A 16,967-nucleotide genomic window follows, 5' to 3' on the forward strand; every position below is an offset into this window, starting at 1 on the left:
CTCCAGACATTCTACATCTCAGAAAGTGGAAGCACCCAACTCTCCTGCCGCAGATGGGCCCACTCCTTTGCCCAAACTCCACTGGGGGTTTAGGTGTCTGAGCCGACCTTTTCCTTGAATGCCTCAAGGTCAGTTACTTGCTCCATCTGCAAAAGGTGCCGGTGCCTGGGTACCCTTGGTCTATCACGCCAGTGTGCATGTGAGGAAGCTGCTCCCTCTGCTGCCCAGGTGGGCTGTCCCACCCGAAACCAGAGAGCAGTGGCCCCAAAACCCAGCAGGCTCTTGGCTCACCCAGTCAATTCTCAGAGACGGAGGAACAGCCGCTGTAGTTCCTTGAGTCTGAGATGTGCATTTTAACATTGTCTAAATCAGGGCAGAGATGACTATCAGTGGCATGTTCTAGTTTAATTGGAAGCTTTTTATTTCTCAGTGGTACATAAAATAGTCGTTCATTTTACAGTTGATGGTGACTTGGATTCTATAAGCTGTGAAGCTCAAGTGCTGGTCCTGACTGCAGGAAAATTTCTAAAATAGGTATGGTATGCCACTGTGCAGGACTTTACATTATGTGATGCTAGTTAGGAAAGAGGAGAGAGAAATAAATGGAAGACTGGGTCCCCTCCCTAAGGCCTTACCACTTAATTTGCAAAACAGGGCTAAAAGATATAAAAACACTTCTCAAGCAATATATATATGAGATATATATATAATCTGGGTGTTATATAAGCACTGTTATCTGGGACCTCAGCATTCCAGGAAGGCTTCCAGGAAGAAGTGAATTGGGGTCAAAAAGTGGGCCAAAGGCTCTTATGCCTCACTGAATGGGCATACTGTTTTCATGAGGTAGTAATATTTCCATTTACACAGAAAGAAGCTGCTCGGACAGCTGATAAACATCATGCCTGGGATATTGAGCACATTATGCTTGACCTGGGCCGAGTTTGTGGGCAAGGAAAGGGGCTGAGGGTCAAGATGATCTCTGCTGGGATTGCTCAAATTTATTACCCAATCATCACCTGAGAGGTTGTCCCCTTGTCTGGTCATTACTGAATGTCTGCAGGGGCATGGCAATGTTCTGCTTGGCTCTGGGGGCTGTGCTCTTCCTAGGACAAGTCCCAGAGACAAACCTCTTGGCCCAGTGCAGCAGAATGGGGTGAGAGAGGAACTGAGTTCGTTTGCCGGCGGGATGGAAACAGGTGATGGAGGCTTCTCACAAGCTTCACCCATCACAAGAGAAGGGAATTAAGCCAATTAAGCCGCCAAACCACCCCAAAGGGTGATTCCAACTCAGCCCTAAACACCCATCCCCACTCCACCTCCCCTGCAGCTCTGACAGGCTGAGCCTCGGCGCTAGAACCCGGCGCCAGAAGGCCGGGCCACAGGTGACTGGGCTGCGAGGCCACACTCCAGCGTACACGCGCGGACACATGCCGGTGTCCAGGGCCGGTGGGAGAGGCGCTGTCACCATCTGACAGGAGAGGAAGGTGGCGCGCAGAGAAGTCAGAGTCACGTGGTAAGTGGGGGTCGTGGTCTGGGGATCACGGCTCCAGGTTTCTTCGCGACAACGCACCGTTGACCCCCAACACCTCTCCCTGGCGGGGACGGTGACCGCAACAGCCTCCGGAATAGAACTCTAGTGAAAAGTAACCTTTCTCCAGCCCGCTCCACGCGCTCCGCACCCGCTAAGCGTCTCCGCGAATTAACTCAGTTCTCCTCTCTGAAGTAGGCGCAGTTATGACCCCGCTTCGCTGCAGGGAGACCGAGGCACGCAAAGTCGAAAGGACTCGTCCAGGGTCGCAGGAGCCGACCACACAGGGAGGCGGAGCGCCCCCGGCGGGAGCAGTCAGCGGGTCCAGCCTGGCGGGCTCCCGGGCCGGGCTGCCCATATAAGGCTGCGGGCGGCCGGCATCGCGGCCCGGCTCTCGGGGGCGCCCCGCGCGGGGCATCCTCCTCCGCGGCGAGGAATGCGTGGCATCTGGGAGGCCCTTCCGCTCCACGCCCGCCCACGGGAAGCCTCAGCCCCGGGGCGCGGCCTCGCGCAGCTGCCTGGCCGCTGGGGGGAGCGCGGGGCCGGGCGGGAGGCGGCGGCGCGCCCTCACCTGCCCCAGTCCGGGGAGGCGGGTGTGGGGAGGAGGAGGAAGGGGAGGAGGCCGGGAGGAGGCCGGGGAGGAGCCTGGCGCGGCGGGAGCGGCGGCGCAAAGTGAAACTCTGGGAAGTTGCGGGCGCGCGGGGAGCTGTCGCGGGCAGCGCGCCCTCGGGGGGACGTGGCCCCGGCCTCCGCCCGCAGCGGGCCCGACCGTCATGGCCCTGAGCAAAGGGCTGCGGCTGCTGGGGCGCCTGGGGGCCGCGGGGGACTGCAGCGTGCTGCTGGAGGCGCGCGGCCGCAGCGACTGCCTGCTGTTCGAGGCCGGCACGGTGGCCACGCTGGGTGAGTCCGGCCCGGGGGCAGCGACGCCCGGAGGAGAGGGCGCCTGCCTTCGCCCAGCCTTGGGAAGACGGGTACCCCACTTCCCGAGGGAATCGGGAGGCGCGGGGACTGCCGGGGCGTGGGGGTCGCGCGGAGGGGTGGCCTTTTGAATGAAGTGGGACTGGGGACTCTAGAGAGCGCTCGGGCTGGGCGGGTGGTGCACGGAGGCCGGCCGCCCCTCCACGGGGATCTCCGGCCCGCGCGGCCAGAGGATGTGGTTGCTGGAGAGCCGGCTGGGGCGCTTTGCGTATTCATGAGGATCCCCTGGGGTTGACTAAGGAGCCGGCCTGACTCTGCGCCTGGCGCCTTTTCTTTTGCACCTGTTGATAAAACCAGTGATTGCCCTTTGGTTGTGTTGGCGGCTCCACTCCTGGAGGGGATGGGGACCAAAGCCCCAAAAAGGCTCTGGAGAAACTGCTGATGGCACCTTTGTCTCACGTAAATACTTGGTCAAGAAGCACCAGTAGTGCAATTTATAGAACTTGTAAGCAAATATACCATGACCCTACCTTTATGCTGTCTTAGATCCTGCCAAGCCAGCGAATTTCACCTATGGACTTCAGAAGCCTTGAAACTGGCACTGTGCTATGGGCTTTAGGACATTATCTCACTTCATTCTCACAATTCTACTAAAGAGTTATTATTATCCGCATTTTGCAGATGAGCGAACTGAGGCCCGAAGAGGCTAAGAAAGTTGCTTGCCAAGGTGACATCATCCACCTGACTTTTATGTGGCTGTTTCTGTAATGTCATTCAATGCATGGCTTCCTGGTATCACTAACCTGGATCCCTTGTTTTGTGCTAACCATTATAAGGAAAGCCTGGGTAGCAGCAAAGCACGTGAAACCAGGTCTGATTGTTAGACTTGTAAATGTGGACACTGGAGAGTAGGCTCCCACCAGTAGGCGTCCAGCTGTAACAGCTTTCCGGTATTCCTAGCTAAACAAGGTACAGCCCAGGGTCACTTGTACCTGAGGTGGTCGGCAAATGCAGCAGGCAGTCACTTACAGGATGTTTCATAGATGCCTCTAACCTTGTTTTCACATTTGTGTGTGTCGGCTCTAGTTTGGATGTATGTCTTGGAAGGACTCTCCTATTTCTGATTCCCTAATCACTTAATTAACATGCATTTATCCAGCTTGTTCTCAGTCACTTGATTACTGAACCAATGTCTCCAGTATTCTCAGCATCAAAAGTGGGCAGCAAATTGTAGATTAAGTTATTTTCAGGTTATTCCAATGTGTGCTGTCCTGAAGAGTCTAAGTTTGGTCATTTGGTATAGCCTTGAAAGAAAACCACGGAAATTTTCATTCCATTTTAGATGTCTACTTCATACCACATTTATCAGAAGCAAAAGATTAATTTCACGGTACAAAACTACTGTTTCATCAAATAGATTAAAATGTCCTTCAGTTGGATTACGGCAACATTAAGCCAGGTTCATACACATTCAAGAATTCTTTGAAGCAGCTTAGAAAAATTTTATTTTTTCAAAAGTGAAGATTTAAAAATGATTAATGACAGTAATGTAGTGCATATTTTCCATTAGGAGCTGAAGTTTGGGCTGAGATTTACATCACGTTGGTGATTACAGTATACCAGATTTTAGAACAGAGAATGTAAGAAAGGAATTGGCTGGTCTTCAACTCATGTGCAGTCCACATTTGTCATTTAACCTAGCATTCATTTTTCAGTAGAAAACTTAAAAAATAAAATTTTTTTTTTTGAAACAAAGGCTGCTTCTTTTGCTTAGGCTGGCATGCAGTAGCACAATCACAGCCCACTGCAGCCTCAACTTCCCAGGCTCAAGCGATCCTCCCACCTCAGCCTCCTGAGTAGTTGGGACTACAGGCACGTGCCACCATGCCTAGCTGATTTTTTTCTCTCCCTTTTCTTTTCTTTCTTTCTTTCTTTTTTTCTTTTTTTTTTTTTTTTTCATGGGGTCTCACTATGTTGTCCATGCTGGTCTCGAACTCCTGGGTTCAGGTGATCTTCCCGCCTCGGTCTCCCAAAGTTTTGGGATTACAGGCATGAACTACTTACTGTATCTGGCCTGAAAACTTAATTTTTTAAAGTCTGTTTTATTTAAGTGAAATGAAACTATTTTTAAAAAGCAGCTGTAGCATTTGGTGGCTTTGCTGGTCCAGAGAAGGTTTGTAGGAGAGAGGCTTCTGTTACTAGAAAGTTGTTTCAAACTTTCAACATATCCTAAATGTATCACTATTGGATAAAATGGCTCTGAACTTGAAATTCCCATCTGTATTCCAAAGGGCTAGCTAGCTGTTTTACTTTCCTTTCTTGGAGAAAGTGATTTTTTTTTCTTTTTCTTTCTTTCTTTCTTTTTTTTTTGAGACGGAGTTGCACTCTTGTTGCCCAGGCTGGAGTGAAGTGCGATCTTCGCTCACTGCAACACCCCCACCCCCGCCCGGGTTCAAGTGATTCTCCTGCTTCAACCTCCCCAGTAGCTAGGATTACAGGCACACGCCATCATGCGCGGCTAATTTTTGTATTTTTAGTAGAGACGGGGTTTTGCCATGTTGGCCAGACTGGTTTCTAACTCCCGATCTTAGGTGATCCACCTGCTTTGGCCTCCCAAAGTGCTAGGATTACAGGCATGAGCCACCACGCCTGACCCAAGAAGGTGAATTTTTACAAGAAGGCTGCAATCTCTACTTTTGCATGGGACAGTACACTAGTGACAGCTGGCATAGCTGGTGGTCTCATCTTGACCTTTCACCCTTTCCTTGAGGTTCAGGGTTGGGGGTAGCTTCCTTTTCTCTTCAGCTGTGGTTTTCCTATGAGGGGTCCCTCCCAGTTAGTAATGAGAGGCTGAGGCTGAAGTTGTGGGTAATTGCTCAGTGGGTAATGATCTTTCCCGTCCCCTGAGTCATTCTGACTTCTGTCCTGCTCTGCTGCGGATGCACACAGCTGCTTTCCTAGGGGCGAGAAGAGATGAGGGGAGTGGGCCTGATGACCACAGGCACTGCCCCTTCATAGCACATTTTATTCTTGAAGGATCCTAACTGGAAAAGTACCTCTCGCCGAAGGGGCTGGGTGGTTCCTTATCATTTTCAGGCAAGGCCTGGAGACAGGGGCTTGAACTGGACTATGATTTTGAGGACAAACTGATGGTCCATGATTCGTTGATTGCTGGACTCCTCCCATCTGAACCTGTCCTCACCTGTCCTGTGCTAAAGTGAACTCTTCACACTAGGCCATCTGGCCTGCTAGCAGGATTGTTGAAGGAATTATTCCAAATTCCTGCTTCTAAAAGAATTAGGTTGTGAATCTGTCTTTTATGTAGATCAGTGGGAGCAGAAATTCCAGAGGCAGAAAAGCCAAATGTATTGGCACTGATTTAAAAGGCCTTTATGAAGTCTCAGGAACCTGACTGGAGGGTAGTTGGCCTTCTCAGCACAGGTGGGAAGCCCCGTAACCGGTACCAGCTTCCCTGGCTAATAATCCACAATTAACAAACAGATGTTCCCTTATTTGCACATGGGACAAAAACCGATTCCTCTCTGTCTCTTGTAAACTTAGGGAAAAGTGCGTATTGTTAATGGATTTTGTCTATTTTCAGAGTAAACGACAGTGTTCCAAAGTTCAAGGTTCTCCAGCAGCCCCCAGGAATGGGGCCTGAGGGTGTCCCTGTGTTTACAGTCCGGGCTGTGTGTGAGTGATGTCCTGCCTCCTGCAGCCCAGCCTGGCTTTGCTGTGAACAGGCAGCAGGGAAGGAGGGATGGGGCAGGAGGCTTGAGAGACTTAATTAAGTTAATTAATGTGTGTCCCTAAATTACTTTGAGCTTCTGGGGGGAAGATTCTGTGTAAACACCAGGCCCCCAGGTTCTCCCAGCTGCTGTTTGTGCAGAGGCCACATCTCTGTTTAGCTTTGTTTGAGTTGGTGAGATGGCCCCAGGGCGGAGCAGGACTCAGTCTGAACTGTTGCCTAGATCACTTTCCCAGACTTTATGGCTAGATTTATTTGGTCACAGACTGGAATTTTGATCTGCTACAGAGGACCACAGAGAATCAAATGAGTCACCATTTTATAAATGCTCCTGGACAAAGTTGGGACCACAGGTAGGACCAGGCCAGGGTTCCAGGGTCCCTGACATGGGAAACTAGAGCAGGACCCAGGGCCACGGTGGTCTGTCTGCCTCCAGGACTGGTTTGCCTCCTCTCCTCTAGCTGGAGGCTGTCTCAGCATAGTATTTACAAAATGTAAACTGGGATGGTGTGTGCTTCTCCGGTGGGTTTTTTGTTTGTTTTTGTTTTTGTTTTTGTTTTTTGAGACGGAGTCTCGCTCTGTTGCCCAGGCTGGAGTACACTGGCACAATCTCGGCTCATTGCAACCCCTGCCTCCCGGGTTCAAGTGATTCTCCCGCCTCAGCCTCCTGAGTAGCTAGGACTGCAGGCATGCGCCACCACGCCCGGCTAATATTTGTACTTTTAGTAGAGAAGGGTTTCACCATGTTGGCCAGGCTGGTCTGAAACTCCTGACCTCAAATGATCCGCCCACCTCAGCCTCCCAAAGTGCTGGGATTACAGGCATGAGCCAGTGCGCCCGGCCTTCCCCGTGGTTTTTGTAGCTTACCTGTAAGATCATGATTTCAGATCTTACCAGGCTCTTGTTTTGTTTTGACTATGGCTTAAAACCTTGACTTTTAACCTTTAATTGTGAAAATGTTCAAACACAAAAGTAGAGGGAAAAATGAATCCCCTGTCTACCTGTTGTTTGGCATTGACAGTTATCAATATATTGCCAATTTTATTTCACTTGTCCCTGTATTTTTTATGAAAACGTGAATCTCCTAAAATTTAGTTTAATGCCAGGCAAGATTCTAATTTGTTGGGTTGGCTTTTTTTTTCCTTATTTGCATTTAGATATGTAAGTTCAATTTTTTTATTTTATTATAAATTGACAAATTATAATTAGTATTGTTTTTTGAGATGGAGTCTTGCTCTGTCGCCCAGGTGGGAGTGCTGTGGCACAATCTTGGTTCACTGCAACCTCTTCCTCCCAGGTTCAAGCGATTCTCTGGCCTCAGCCTCTCGAGTAGCTGGGACTATAGGCGTGTACTACCATGCCCAGCTAATTTTTGTATTTTTAGTAGAGACGGCATTTCACCATGTTGGCCAGGCTAGTATCGAACTCCTGACCTCAAGTGATCTGCCCACTTTGGCCTCCCAAAGTGCTGGGATTACAGGTGTGAGCCACTGTGCTGGGCCAACAAATTATAATTATTATATATTATGGGGTACAAAGTGATCATATATGTGTACAATGTGGAATGATTAAATCAAGATGATTAATGTAGTCATCACCTCAAATACTTATTTGTTTATTTATCTTTTTTGAGATGGAGTCACGCTCTCTCGCCCGGGCTGGAGTACAGTGGCATGATCTGGGCTCACTGCAACGTCCGCCTCCTGCGTTCAAGTGATTTTCCTACCTCAGCCTCCTGAGTAGCTGAGACTACAGGCAGGTGCCATCACACCCAGCTAATTTTTGTGTTTTTAGTAGAGACGGGGTTTTGCCATGTTGGTCAGGCTGGTCTCAAACTCCTAACTTCAAGTGATCTGCCCGCCTCAGCCTCCCAAAGTTCTGGGATTACAGACATGAGCTACCGCGCCTGACCACTGATTTTTTGTAGTGAGAACATTTGAAATTTACTCTCCTAGCGATTTCAGAATATAACTATAATTACCATGCTATGCAAGTTCAAAATTTACTTGGCAGATTTCAGTGTGGCCAACAGCAGAAATAGTGGCATGAACTGATTCTGAGACATTAGCCAAGACACATTTTTAAAAGCAAAATGACCACTTGGGAAGGGTCGACCATAGCCTGGAAGAACAGGGAGCTCTCTGCTGGTGAGCTCGGGAGGACAAGGTCTGGGCCCTTTGATGGCATTGCCTCTAGCCCCAGGCAAGAGTGGGCCAAGCGTTCTCTGCATTCCCCTTTCTGGATGACACTCCTGCTGCTGGAGTGTGCTAAGCACATAGTACAGCCTGTGCAGCCTCCTCCCAGGGCCTCAGGCAGACTGTGCAGCCGTGTGTCCACCCTAGGCCCGGGCATTGGGGTGGCAAGGGTGTGTCACAGGTGGAACTGGACACACACTAGCTGGGACTCTGTGTGTGTATGCACAAGGCTCCCTGCAGGGGGCATGAAGCCCAGGTTGGGGGAAGTGGGGGAAGAGAAGGTGGCCAGGCTGGGGCCGCCCTCCCCCCCGCCCCATCATGAACCTGGCCTTCCAGGTATTCATGGCGGAGTACTTTTCGAGGTAGGAAGATAGAACCTATTTTATTTAACTGTTTTACTTTGTTAGCTTGATTTAAAACTTAACAGTTTGGCATATACAATGCAGCACTCACGAATACTCTGGCCCCAGACCCTGCAGATACTCCAGCAGACCTGCCCTGGGCACCTGTCCCAGCCCACGTCTCTCTGCTGTGTCTCTGTTCTCGAGCGTTCCTGGGGTGCTCAGGGTCCCCTTTGTGCTTTTTGGCTGCTCAGTTTCTGTTGCTGGGCTCCTTTGGCCTTGCCACTGAGAATGGGGAATATATTGTTTTCTTTCCACTTGAATTGTCCTTAAAGCCATGGGTAAACTGGCTCAGGCTCAGACTTGGAAATGTGATCGGAGTCCCTTTAGCATTTCTGGGCAGGGCTCACTGGTGTGGTCAGCTCTCCTCGAGGTGAAAACTAAATTGGGCTGGGAGGGTGTACGTGACACTTAAAGCCCCCAGAGCTGCGGTGCCATCAACCACACACTGGATGGGAGGCTGTCAATGGGCAGACTGGGTCCACCCTCAAGGTCTATACGAAACAGCCCAGTTCAGGGCATTGCTTCTTTTCAAGATCTCACGGGCAGGAGCCTTCTGGCACTGTTCATGTGAATGTAAGTTGTTCTTTCTTTCTGGAGAAAAATTTAGACAAGTGAATGAAAACCTTTAACAGTATGCAAGTGCTTAATCTGCTATTCTACATGCAGAAGTTTCTCTCAGGAAATAGTCCCAGATTACTAGCCCATTTTGCTTCAAGGATGTTTATTGCAAGCTGTTTTGAGTTTTTAACTGGTTAAATAAACTTTGGTTCAACTTGATCATAATAGCTGACATTTATGGAGTGTTTACCACCTACCAGGTGCTGATCCAAGTGGCTAACATATATTAACTTCATCCTTATGTCAAGGCAAGTACTAGTAATCTCCATTTTACACTTGGGGAAACTGAGGCACAGAGCGACTTAAGAACTTGCCCGAGGCTTCACCTCCAGTGGAAGGCTCCAGAGAATAATATGTTCAATAAAATCTCATTCTTAGGGGAAAAAAAATGAATATATATATATATATATATATATATATATGGAAAAAGACTCCCTTTGTCCTGTTGTCTCTGGCTTATCTTGGTTTTCATCTGACATACATTTTGATAGAGGAGGTTCCCACTTGGGGAAACAGCCAGCCCCTTTCTGAGCAGAGGGTGTGGCACTACAAAGGCAAAGCTTGATCTCTGAGAGAAGCATGTGGGCTTGAAGCCCACGCTCCTGGAGGCAGAACTGAGCCTCCACACGCATGTTCCCAGCACTGGGAGCAGAGGCTGATGCAGCCCCAAGGTGCTGAGGAAAGTGTCCCCCAGTGCAGAGGATGCTACAAGGCCCCAGGCTTCTCAAGGAACATGAGACCTGGCAAACCCAGAATGTTGGACTGGGTCGGCTCCAAGACGCCCCTGGGTTTGAGCTGGAGAAGTGTCTGCGGGAGGGTGCTGGGGCTCCTGCAGAGCGTGTCTTCCTGCCCCTGTGGGCTTTTCTGGGGGGCCTGGGAGGCTCTGCCAAGTTGGTGGACAGAACTGTGCCTTGCCCTAGGGGGTACTGGGCAGGAGCCGGGCTCGGAGCGTGAGTCTGGTGCTGTGCCAGGAGGCTAGATGCCCCAGCCAGGTCCTGTGGGCTGCGCCGCCTGTGCCCTTGGCCTGCGAGGCTGGCGGGCTGCCACTGCTTGTAAAGCCTCCTGGTTGAAGAGGTTGAGCAGCGGATTCACTGGGAGCCTGTCAATCCCAGAGCCAGAGGGCAGCTTGTGCTTGTGCCCCAGGCCCAGACCGCAGGAGGTGGGAGCAAGTTCCACAGCTCCAATGCAGAGGTCTGAGCTTCATTCTAAGGCAGGTTTTTGAGGACATGGGGCTCTCGGGCACCTGGTTGTATTCCTGCATCTCTGCAGCCTGCATCTCTGCCCACTCTCTAATGCCTCCTTCTCCCCAAGGTTGGGGCTGGTGGAGCCCGTGTCCGGCGTGCCCCAAGCCAGCCTTCCATCTCAGATGGAGTTGTGTGTTTCCAGTGAGCCCATGCACCCCCTGAGAACAGGCCTCGCCCCACATCCCTGCTCCTTCATCACAGCTGCTAGGAAATGAAGGTGCATGTCCCCAGGGTCCTTCGAAGTAGGATGTGGTCTCCCTTAGCAGAACTCTGGCTCTAAATGCTCTCCTGGCTTTGGCGTTGGTGTGGGACTTGGGTTGCAGGAGAGGGCAGGTTGTTAGTGGCTGCTGCTCAGACCCAGCACAGGACCGGGCTGCTCCAGATCCCTGGCAAGATGTAGCAAAATGGCCAAATTTAAGGTGAGCACGGGCTCCCATGCAGTTTCTCACCCCTGCTGCCGCTGCCTGTCTGTGAATGTGAAGGTGAGGGGTGGTCCCGCATTGACTTGTTACTGCCTGGTGGGAGTAACCCGGAAGAGGCAAACTACTTCCTTCCCTTTCCTTAGCTCTGAACCTAGAATGTTCCAGCGATGCCACCTCCAAACTCTTCACCTTTTCCTTTCCCACCTCTCTGCACTGAGGACAGGGAACTAGGTGGCTGCTCATGGTGGGTAAAACTGAGGCTTGCAAGACAGCCTTGGGCAACGGGACAGCCAGATCCCAGCCCTGGGCGCCTGCCTCTCCCGTCCTGAGCCCCAGTCTCTTTTTCAGCTGCAAAGTCAATACTTTTGCTTTCAGAGAGGGAGCATGTGCCAGGCCAGGAGAGGCTTTGGGTCTATCACAGATGGAGACTGCCTAGCTTAACTTCGCTGTCTGAATTATTCTAAGGAGGGGGAGAGAGAGAACACCTCTGGAGCCTGGGACACACATTTGCCAGAGAAAGTGGTGAGTGCGTTGTGACCAGGTGAGGGACGAACCTTAAGGAGATTGACTGAGAACACCTCCTCTCCTCACCCTAAGTCAACAAGCCCGGGACAGCAGTGCTTCCAAAACTTGCTTGTTCACCTCACCTGGAGATCTTGTAGCAAATCAGGTCCTGCCTCCTTGGCTCTGGGGTAGGCCTTGAGAGCCTGTCGGTCTAACAAACTCCCAGGTGATGCTGGTCCACGACCAGCTTTGAGTACCAGGATCTCACACTGGCTTGGGAGGGAGGAGACCTGAATCCTAGCCCTGGCCCCTTGGGCTCTTCTTTCCATTGGGGAAATTTAGTTATTCCCTCCTGGCCCCAATATCTTAATCTGAAAACAAATGAATGACAATCTATGTTGTCTTTCCAACTCTGAGATTCCATGCGTCTTAAAAAAAAAAAAAAAAAAAGTTTTAAAACTAAACATGTCACCCTCACCATCACCACTTTACACACCTAAAGTTATAAACCACTCAGAAATTTGAATCTTAGGAGATGTGATCTGGCAAGGCAAAGTCGAAAATGGCTTTGAGGTCTCAGCTAAACCTAGAAATCTGATGCTCTGCATTTTTTATGGGATGCTTATGAATTAATGAAAATACATGAGATTATCTCTCCTTGAGTCTACCCTTTCCTACAACCAGCAAAAACGTATAAAAAGCAATTGAAGCTTACTTTGGGAAGGCCAAGGTATTGATTAAAATATCATGGACTGTGCTGATTCCATGGCCGGTTTAGCTGATTCTTGTTAAGAGCCATGACTTTTTACAATTTTTGTTTTTTGTGGGTACATAGTAGGTATATGTATTTATGAGATACATGAGATATTTTGATATAGGTGTGCAATATGTAATAACCACATCATGGAAAATGGGGTATCCATTCCCTCAAACATTTATCTTTTGTGTTACAAACAATCTAATTATACTCTTTTCGTTATTTTAAAATGTACAGTTAAATTATATAGTCACTATGTTGTGCTATCAAATACCAGTTCTTATTCAATTTTTTTTTTTGTTTTTTTTGTACTCATTAACCATCCCCACCTCCTCCCTAGCCCCCTGCTACCCTTCCTAACCTCTGGTAACCATCCTTCTACTCTCTATGTCCATGAATTCAATTTTGATTTTTAGATCCCACAAATAAGTGAGAATATGCAATGTTTGTCTTTCTGTGCCTGGTGTCTTTTTTTTTTTTTTTTTTTTTTTTTTTTTTTTTTTTGAGACAGAGTCTTGCTCTGTCACACAGGCTGTAGTGCAGCGGTGCGATCTCAGCTCACTGCAACCTCCACCTTCTGGGTTCAAACTCCCAAGTAGCTAGGATTACAGGCACCCACCACCACACCCGGCTAATTTTTGTATTTTTAGTAGACACGGGTTTCACCATGTTGTCCAAGTTGGTCTCGAACTCCTGACCTCAGGTGACCCACTTCAGCCTCCCAAAGTGCTGGGATTACAGGTGTGAGCAACCATGCCTGGCTGGTTGGCTTGTTTCACTTAACATAATGATCTCCTTCGATCCATGTTGTTGCAAATAACAGGATCTCATTCTTTTTTATGGATAAATAGTACTCCACTGTGTGTATGTACCACATTTTCTTTATCCATTCATCTGTTGATGGACACTGAAGTTGCTTCCAAATCTTGGCTATTGTGAACAGTGCTGCAACTAACATGGAAGTGCAGATATCTCTTCAACATGCTGATTTCCTTTCTTTTGGGTATACACTCAGCAGTGGGATTGCTGGATCATATGGTAGCTCTACTTTTAGTTTTTTGAGGAACCTCCAAAATGTTCTCTATAGTGGTTGTACTCATATAGAACATATAGAACATAACATATATAACATATATAGTACATAATATATAGAGAGAGTATATAACATATATAGTGGTTGTACTAATTTACATTCCCACCAACTGTGTACAAGGGTTTGCTTTGCTCCACATCCTCGCCAGCATTTGTTATTGCCTGACTTTTGGATATAAGCCATTCTAACTGGGGTAAGATGCTCTCTCACTGTAGTTTTGATTTGCCTTTTTCTGATGATCAGTGATGTTGGGCACCTTTTCATATGCCTGTTTGCCATTTGTGTATCTTCTGTTGAGAAATGTGCATTCAAATCTTTTGCTTATTTTTTGGATCGGATTATTAGATTTTTTTTCCCCCGTAGAATTGTTTGAGCGCCTTATATATTCTGGTTATTAGTCCCTCATCAGATGAGTAGTTTGCAAATATTTCCTCCCATTCTGTGGGCTGTCTCTTCATTTTGTTGATTGTTTCCTTTACTGTGCGAAAGCTTTTTAGCTTAATGTGATCTCATTTGTTCATTTTTGCTTTGGTTGCCTGTGCTTGTGGGGTATTGGTCAAGACATTTTTGCCCAGGTCAGTGTCCTGGCGGTTTTTCCCGATGTTTTATCATAGTAGATTCGTAGTTTGAGGGCCATGGCATTCTTAAAAACATAACTTTCATTCTTGCATAGCTTTTTTTTTTTTTTTTAAGTAACCTGGACTGTCATTTGGCTAGGGAGCCGGGAGTTTGTGTGTCTGGAAATGTGTGGTCTTCTTTATCTCTCTGTTTAAACTGTCTGTTTTATATGTTGCATGAACCCTGCTTTACCATGAATCTTATCAATGACTGATAAATATTGTCTACTGGAAACATTCTCTTTAAGAGAAGGAGACCGTTCTCTGCAGCTCTTGCTGATTCAGCAAAGCTGAGGTCAGGTGGAACCGGCTGGGCAGAGACAAGTGATTAGAAGGCTGTCATAGGCAGTGACAGTCCACGTGCTCCAGGGCAGAACAGTGACTCTGGCTGTCACAATCTGTTTCAACAATGGAGATTGTTTGTTTTTTATTTACATGATGTGAATAAAGAAAGGAATCTTGGAAAACTAAGGCTGGAGCTGCCCAGGCCTGAGCCAGGCCCTTGTAACAAGGCCCTTCTGGGTAGGGGAGCGACCTCTCTTTTCACCTGGACCAACTGGTGGTGGGTGGCGAGCTCAGAACCACAGCTGGGTGGGAAACGGGAGGGCCAGCAGCGAGCTGCAGGAATGGAATTCCGTGATGGAATCTTATGTCTCTAGAGTGGACAGACAGAAGCTTGTGTTTTCATTTCAAAGGGTATCTGCCACGCCCTCCGGGCAGACCACATAAATGGCATTTTTGGGTGAGGCCTGAGAGATTCTGTCTGGTGGTATACACTGATTTTAACCAGAAGCGATAGAATTGGACTCCTATTGACGGGAAGATAGATGAGAGATGATTTCCATGAGGATGTTGAAAATATTGACAATTCCGAAGACCCCGGGAAGTCCAGGGGGTTCCTGGCCAGGAGCACCCCTCCATTGCCCTGTACCACTTTGCTTTCCAGGCTGTGGCTCTGTGTGTCTGAATCTGCGGGGTGGGGGTGCTTCCTTCTAATTCACAGAAGGCACAGTATGGGCCCCAGACTGCCCATCCTGCTAAAACTGGCAAAGGCCTTTGCCCAGCCTGAGCGGCAGTGATTCAGCCAACTGCAGAAGTGGTATTTGGAGCTCACCCTTAAAACATAAAGCAAGTTACGTTCAGACTATATACAGGCAATGAGAAAATATGATGAAATGTGACTGCATATGAATAGCCCCAGACTTCTAGGGCCTTTGAGTGTATCTGACTTGGGCAGCATTTTCTCCTTTTAGGTTTCAGGCTCAGTTTACTGTCAGGAAAATTAAGTTGCTGAGAGCTTCTCAATTTTGGCTTAAAAGAGAAAATATACCTGGAACGAAGACTTGAGGGGGTGCTCCTATTAAAAAAAAAAAAAAGTGTGTGAGCTTCAGAGGAGCACCTTGAGATTCCAGTTCCATCACCTCCGCTCTCCTGGGCCCTCCTGGGGGAGCTCTCCATCTTGTGCCTGCCTTCTCTTCTCCTGAACACTCTTAAAGTATTTTGAGTGCGGAGGATAGGATCATACACTTGGGAAAGCCGAGAGCTAGATCCTGAAGCATCTGTGCGGGAAATGCCCATCTGTGCTTGAAATGAGCATCTGCAAGTGAAATGATCCCATGTCTAGGATCTGTTTGGCGTGCGCCAGGAGACAGACGGACACGTGCATGCACACACACACACAGTGGGGACGGGGAGTAGGTGAAATAAGAATGGGAAAATATTGACACCTCCGGGAGCCGGGTGACAAGCTGCTTGGTTGTTCACTAGACAGGGAGTTATCGGCCGCTTTTCAACATCAACAGATAAAAATCAATAGCCTTCCTGTAATGCCTTCATTATTCAATTAGAGTCGGTAATGGGAAAAGCAGATGCCACTGCCCCACAGTTTCTGGGAATAAACAAAGTGTGTAAGGCCTAAAAGAAGAAAGCTATAGAACTTGACTGAAGCCCACATCTGTGGAAAGGCATACCATGTTCTTGGAATGGGAGCATCAACACTACAGAGATGGCAGTTCCTCTCCAGTTAATCTAGAAGTGCAAGTATCGATGAGTAAATCCAATTAAATTCCAACAAGAGCCTTGTCTAAAATGCAACAGGCTGACTGTACAGTATCGCTGGACTCCCCCCACATCCAAACTTATTCTTACCTTCATTCTCCCATTTTGGCTAATGGCAGCACCATCCAGGCAACTGCTCATAATAAAAACCTGTGAGTCATTCTGACTCCCCTTCCTTCCTCATCCTCATCCAACCTACCAGCCAGTCCTGACCACCCCAAAACAGATGGTGAATTCCACCAAGTCCCCCATTATCGCTGCTACATCAAGAGTGCAGCCACTGCCCTTTTCTGGTCTGCTTGGCAGCCTTTTAACTAGTCTCCTGGCTCTTCCCCTGCTCCCCACATAGTGACCTGCTTGAGGCCCACACAGCCCTGGTCCTCTGCCCCTGCCTCTTTCTCCACCCTCACCTCCCACCATTTCCTGGGCTCACTGCATTCAGCAGCCTGACTCGTTCCTGCTCAGAATCTTCACACCCACCACCCACCTGCCTGCACTCCCTCCCCCAGGTGATATGGTTTGGATCTATGTCCCCACCCAAACTCATGTTGAAATGTGATCCCCAGTGCTGGAGATGAGGCCCGGTGGGAGGTGACTGGGCCACAGGGGTGGTTTCTCATGAATGGTCAGCACTGTCCCCCTTGGGGTTTTCATTGTAACAGTGAGTTGTCACAAGATCTGATTGTTTAGAAGTGCGTGGCACCCACCCCACCCTCTTGGTCCTGCTCCTGCCATGTAAGTTGCCTGTTTCCTCTTTGCCTTCTGCCATGAATAAAAGCTCCCCAAGGCCTCCCAAGAAGCAGATGCTGCCTTGCTTCCTGTATAGCCTACAGATCCATGAGCCAATTAAATCTCTTTTCT

The 16,967-nt window shown here is 48.7% G+C and overlaps 1 protein-coding gene across 1 annotated transcript in view; it reads left to right on the plus strand.

The window, feature by feature from the left end:
• The first annotated feature begins 2,162 nt into the window (after window positions 1-2,162).
• SYNJ2 (synaptojanin 2) overlaps window positions 2,163-16,967 on the plus strand; it is a 115,514-nt gene continuing 100,709 nt past the window's right edge. The window contains exon 1 of the mRNA XM_010381542.2: window positions 2,163-2,428. Within this exon, the coding sequence (XP_010379844.1) occupies window positions 2,302-2,428 (127 nt within the window). The 5' untranslated portion in view covers window positions 2,163-2,301. The remainder of the gene's footprint in view (window positions 2,429-16,967) is intronic.

The sequence above is a fragment of the Rhinopithecus roxellana genome, chromosome 4 (assembly GCF_007565055.1).
Source record: "Rhinopithecus roxellana isolate Shanxi Qingling chromosome 4, ASM756505v1, whole genome shotgun sequence".
Lineage (NCBI taxonomy): Eukaryota > Metazoa > Chordata > Mammalia > Primates > Cercopithecidae > Rhinopithecus > Rhinopithecus roxellana.